The following is a 6,266-nucleotide window of genomic DNA, read 5'->3' as shown; positions in this document are numbered from 1 at the left end:
ACTTTAGTGAGGTGAAAATCCATTTTTATGACTGTACTTGTTCACGTGAACTCCAAAGTCTGTGTGCAGCCTGAGGAGGAGGAGGGGAGTGAAGTGGGGAGGCTGGAGGAAGGTAGACCTACAGACCTTTTTCATTCTCATACAAGCTCATGTCCGTGTCCCTCGATTTCGGATTTCCACTCAGGAGACAATTAAGCTGGAATACACTCGGACTCTCTTGGGAATTCGAGAATTGATGTTCAGTGGTAAGTCAATGTACTTATTTATTTATTTGAAATTGAGGAGACATTTACTTACATTTGTGATCTGGTAAAGTATTTACAAAATGCCTTTTAATGTTTATTTGTTTATTTACTTATCTATTTGTTTAAAATATGAAATGTGAGGAGCGTGCATAAGCGCTGACAAGATTGTTGTTTTATTTTTATGAACGAACCTGTCGCAGTACAACAGGTTGCTGACCTGCGCTCACCGCTTCGACGTGACGTTAATACACAGACTCCGTCATGTTTCAATGGACAGACAGTGGTCGTTAGAGATAATCACATTGACCTGTTAGTGTCCTATAAATATGATTTCCTGCCCTGGATGTGATAAGAAACCTCATGTGCTTCTCTCACGCACAGAACACGCAACAGGTCAGGGTTTTCTTTTCTCTATTATTCATCATCATTCATCATGATTTGTAACTTTTTGTGAATTCGATGAGTAATAAGCTTCCTAAATATTGATATTAGCACTATAAGCTGTATATAAGGAGAGCGACATCAATATTTGCATCTGCACAAGGCTTCTTTTTATATATAAATCCCCTAAATTGATGGAGGTGCAACAGCCATACATTCTCCACACTATATTTTGTGTTTCCAGACTCCCTTGTTATTGGATTGGTGGAGCCAAGGAGGTGTAAAAATATAGGCTTTCAAGAGCAAAGAAATATTGAATCTTTCATGCAGCATTGATCCATTTTCACATCTAAACCAGGATGACAGTTCAGAGTGAGTCACTTTCTGAACAAAAAATAGAAGCCTTTCAGTCCACTGACTATTTGGCTTTTTCGTTCCTCCTGGGTATTTCATGTGTGAGTAAGCAGACATAGATAGAGAGATAGAGAGATAGATAGATAGAAGTACAGCCTTGTTTTTTGCAATAACACAGTCAGATTTGCCACCTTCCCCTTGTGTGAGTGTTAAAGGAAGCCAGCTGGACAGTGAAAGAGAAAGAGCAGGAGCGATTTAATTAAACATGTCAATTACCCAATGAATGCTGAGCATTCTGAACCATCTTTCGTGTTAAAAGTGTTTCAGTGTTTAAAAGTTCTCCCTGTTGTAATTAAGGCACAGGTTTGTATTGTTCTTTCTGTTTTCCAGGTGTTTGGCTTTAAATACCAAATGGATGGCAGATCAACACCAAACACGTTACGTTTTCAAAGGATTACTTTTTGCCCACTGGCCGTTACGCCACAAGTGGTACGACCTCATCGGCCCAAAAGATTTACGTGATGTGACTGGATTTATGGGCGTCCATCTCAACTATGATGGAATCTGGTCTGTCAGCTACCACAGATCCTCCGCAGCTCAACACCAGGAGCTACGTCAATAACAGCAACAACAGCTGGAATGGGCTTCTTGATGGCGACTCACTGAGGCTCAATGACACCCTGACCCTCCATGACCGTTTTCACACTGCCCTGCTGGGGGTCTCTCTGGGTCTTCTCTCTCTGCTCACCATTTTTATGAACCTGCTCGTCCTCTACGCTGTGAAGAAAGAGAAAAGCCTTCACACTGTGGGAAACCTCTACATTGTCAGCCTGTCTGTGGCAGATCTGATTGTAGGGACCACAGTGATGCCTCTGAACTTGGTGTATTTATTGGACGATGAATGGAAGCTGGGTCGGGCTGTGTGCCAGTTTTGGCTGATTATGGACTATGTGGCAAGCACAGCCTCAATTTTCAGCTTGTTTATACTGTGTTTGGACCGGTATCGCTCTGTCAGGCAGCCGCTGAAGTACCTCAAGTATCGAACGAGAGGAAAAGCCAGTGTGATGATTTCCATAGCTTGGCTGTTGTCAATGATGTGGATAATTCCGATTTTAGGATGGAGGTCCTTCACGCATGTAGACCTCAAACCTGAGGAAGAGAACAAGTGTGACACCGATTTCCGCTTTGTCACGTGGTTTAAGGTTATTACTGCCATCTTCAACTTCTACGTACCCTCAATTTTGATGCTTTGGTTTTACACGCACATCTTTTTGGCTGTGAGACAACATCTGAGAGACAGGGAGAGAATCATCCATCCTACTGATTCATTTGGGGAAAACGAGAATGAACAAAATGTGAACACACCTGAGAATAACGACTCCAAATCACCCAAGAGGGAGACTCCACTCAAACACTCCAAAAAACAACACTTGTTAGACCAGAACACTCTCGATCAGAGATATTCCCTTGAAGATCCTGATAAAACCAGAACTGCTCCATCTACCTCTCACAGAAGAGTTGTTGTAACATGCCAGCAGACAGCATTGCTTACCATGTCAACACAACGACTCAGAATGACACAAAAGGCACACAAATGTGCTCTGATTCCTAAGGACAAGCAACCAGATGCTGCTATTCCTCTGACACAACAACCGGTGCTGCAGGACACAAATTGTACAGAGCGGAATTGTGAGCACAGACTTCAGACGTCTTTAAATGAATGTCACGTGACAATGCCAAACTCGGTTAGCGGTGTCTGTGATATCAGTCAGGTTTCAGACGTGCAAAGATACACATCTGTGCTCTATAGCCACTATGACCCCAGTCAGGCTCTGCCCTGGACTGATCAAGAGGTCGACGATGCCAAACTGGACCCAGATAGCGCAGCAACTCTGAGACGGAGTTGGCAAAAGTTTATTGACCAATCACGCCAGCGCATCCAAAGCCTGAGAATCCATAAGGAGCACAAAGCAGCCAAGCAGCTGGGCTTTATAATCGCTGCTTTCTTGTTGTGTTGGATACCGTACTTCATAGCTTTCATGGTAATGGCATTCTGCAGAGAATGTGTGCACCATGACCTTCACATGTTCACCATATGGCTGGGTTACATCAACTCTACCCTCAACCCTTTCATATACCCACTCTGCAATGGGAACTTCAAACGGGTCTTCAAAAACATTCTGAACATTCGTTTGTAATAGATTTGAGCTATGTATTTATATTAGATGTATACGTTGTTTTTTTTTTTCACTTGTTCATGTTGTTTTCTCATCATAAAGATGTTAATAAGTCAGAAAAAAACACAAATCTTGGCTATTGTCTACTGTGCTTAAATACTGTATGTTGTAATCAAATGTTCAGTCATTTTACCTGTGGAGGGAAGTTTTTTTTTTTTTGTACTCATTAAAGCTATGTATCCCATATCTTCTGGTTTGCTTTTTCTTGTTGAATCAGTGAGTGAATCAGCAAATCTAATAAGTAAAGAAAAAAAAAGATCTTATAGGCATATAAACACCAAATCTTATTTCATAATGTTGTGAAAAAGCACTCATATTTCAGATGCCTGTATTGATTGGTGTTGATTACATTGGGGGAAACAAATGCTTTTACAATTTTACCTTTATGACTATCTCTATCTCAATGTCTCCTTTTATGATTTTATGTTGGTGAGCGGAAGGCAAATTTCCATTACAACATTACAGAAGAACACTCAATATGTATTCCATTAGTACAAACGTTATCCTAATCCAATTGTGAAAAACTAATATTGTCCACAACTGGATTTCAGATCTTTAACATTTGAATTAATGTCTGACATGGTGTTGTCATCATTTTAATTGTCAAATGTGGATCAAGAAACACCTAATGTTTCCTGTGTATAATGAGCACACGCAGCCTGGTTGTGAGTTACTCATCAAATAAACAAATCACTGCTGGGTGGAACTGAGCGGGAAGAGGTGCTGTGAAGTAGTGTGTGTGTGTGTGTGTGTGTCTGTGTGATTGCACTGAATACATCTGTCAACAAAATGGAGCCATAATCAGAATGGTGTGATATTTCGGTACCACAAATCAAAGCTCTGAATACCTGCTAGTATGTGCAACTAACTGCACACTCATTTTGTCTAATTCTGTCCCACTGAGACAGTGCTCATTTCATTTTGGTACTTGCTACATAAAGGTTTAACATAAAGGTTTGATGTGCATATAAACTGTTTGGACATTTCTGCACATACGGTTTTTCAATTTCGACAGTTTTGCCGATAAATTCCCACTGTAGTCTTGGCCTCCATTGATTCCCTCTGCGTTATTACAGGTACATGAGAATAAATGTCTTGTTTGGCATTCAAAATCATCTTATTATTATTTAATTGTGTTCAAATTATGCTCCTTGTAATGACAACCAGGGGGGTTTGCAAAGTCTTACCTGAAATAATGCTGCCAGAGTCCCCAGTATCAAGCTCCAGTATCCCCAGAGGAGGTTGAAGGTAGAGATGAGCCAGTATGATACTAAGTATCTGTCCGATACTGGGTCACTCGATATATCACATGCTTCGCTGGGACTGTAAAACATTTGAATACAAATCAGCAGCAGCATTTTGTCATATTGTGGGCTGCGTTTTGCTTCTAACTGGGAGAAGACATGTAGATTTGTAACACAGTTGTAGAATTACAATACTGTGTAATACAATACTTAGCAATGCCATAAGGACCACACAGTATAGTTATTTCTAAATGATTTTATTGGAACACATCCAGAAAATACCAAACAAACAAACAATGAAACAAGCTGACATTGCATGCAGCAGTTTTGAGGGTAGCACACTTGTTTTTTGCTTAGATGGAATGTGCATTCTTGTTACAACATCAAAATGACTATTCTTATGATGTTAACTTCAAACAAACCTGTAAGCACACATATAATAAAAGGTGTATTTTAGGGTCCGATAGTCATGGGGAAATTGTGGAATAAATATGGTATGTTGTCAAAAAGTGAGAACTGCATGAAGGAAAATGTAACTGGCAGGCATGGCAACTAACTGCCATCACATTTATAGCAATGTCATCTTTTTTGTTTTTTACATGGTGACTTGTTTTTAATGAATGCACCTAGATTTATCATACAAAATTAAGAGGTGTCTATTGGGTTTTGGGAAGAAAAAGATATTAAATTAGTGATGGTTCAATGTAAGACAGAGACTTGCGTCAATAAGTAACTATATGAGAGCGCCAATAAATAAATAAATAGTAGAATGTTTTGATGTGAATCTTGAATGTTTATAGGACATTTCAACCTAATCCACACTATAAAGAAGGAAGATTTAGATTTTTATTATTAGTTTTTTTGTTTAAACGTATGACATGTTTTATTCTGGTGTGAAGAAGGCTTCCAGAAAAACAATGCTAGATGCTTGGAATTAAAATAACAGAAAGTGTAAATGTATATATTAAACAACTATAAGTATAAATTACATATACATTGTTCATGTAACTTGGAAAACATACACAATTCATTAAAAGTCAATTAATTAACTATTCAATTTTGGTAGCAGAGGATTGTGCTTTTATCCCTCTGCAGTGTAATTTTGAGACGTGCCCTAACTCAACGTGGTAAAACACCATACAGGTGGAGCCAACAGCTCATTTCCCTGTAAACTTCAAATGAAAACGAGCTCGTAATTGCTTTATATCGATCTCGTTACGTGGATAAATGAATGTTGGTATATTATATATTGTACATTTGGCCGTAACTTGTCCTGCTGAAGGCGGTGGCATTAACTGATCCCTGACACAGAGTGACTTTACACGCGACAGCTTCACATCCTGGTTCAGTTCGACATGAAAAGAAACGGCGCGTACAAGTTCCTGTCAGTTTTCTCCTGCTTTATCGTCGTCCTTTTCTTGTTTTTGTTTTGGTCCTTCATAATCTACTCAATGGTGCTTGCACCGTAAAGCCCAGACGAGAGCGATTTCTACCGTGGTTAGCCACTAGCCAGTAGAGGCTAGTTTGACGGGCTACTTACCCACAGTGCATTGCTTTGTTGACAGCTTGTCACATGATCAGCTTCCCCAGGAAGTAAGGATTTGTGGTAAGTCAGTTCGTTTTCATATCATTTTGGGGAAAAAAAGCGTGTCTGGTTTCTTTATCATTTCCCTGGACAACCGCAGACTTCGTCCAGTTTGCCGTCTTGATGTGTTTTAGTGTGTGTGTGACGTCGATCGCGTGTAAAAACTGTTAAATGATGCATTTTCTTTAACGTGAGTCTGTGTTGACTCACTCCTCACTAA

The 6,266-nt window shown here is 39.7% G+C and overlaps 2 protein-coding genes across 2 annotated transcripts in view; both read left to right on the top strand.

Moving 5' to 3' along the window:
• The first annotated feature begins 1,501 nt into the window (after nucleotides 1-1,501).
• hrh1 (histamine receptor H1) lies at nucleotides 1,502-3,353 on the top strand. Its single transcript, XM_058631897.1, is given in 1 exon segment — nucleotides 1,502-3,353. A coding segment is annotated over 1 exon segment (1,677 nt). The 3' UTR covers nucleotides 3,179-3,353.
• A 2,275-nt stretch (nucleotides 3,354-5,628) lies between these two features.
• Nucleotides 5,629-6,266, top strand: part of atg7 (ATG7 autophagy related 7 homolog (S. cerevisiae)) — a 46,676-nt gene continuing 46,038 nt past the window's right edge. The window contains exon 1 of the mRNA XM_058631896.1: nucleotides 5,629-6,067. The gene's annotated coding sequence lies outside the window, so the exon portion shown is untranslated. The remainder of the gene's footprint in view (nucleotides 6,068-6,266) is intronic.

This window comes from Solea solea, chromosome 6 (assembly GCF_958295425.1).
Source record: "Solea solea chromosome 6, fSolSol10.1, whole genome shotgun sequence".
Taxonomy (NCBI): Eukaryota; Metazoa; Chordata; class Actinopteri; order Pleuronectiformes; family Soleidae; genus Solea; species Solea solea.
This window is presented reverse-complemented; position numbering and strand designations above follow the sequence as displayed.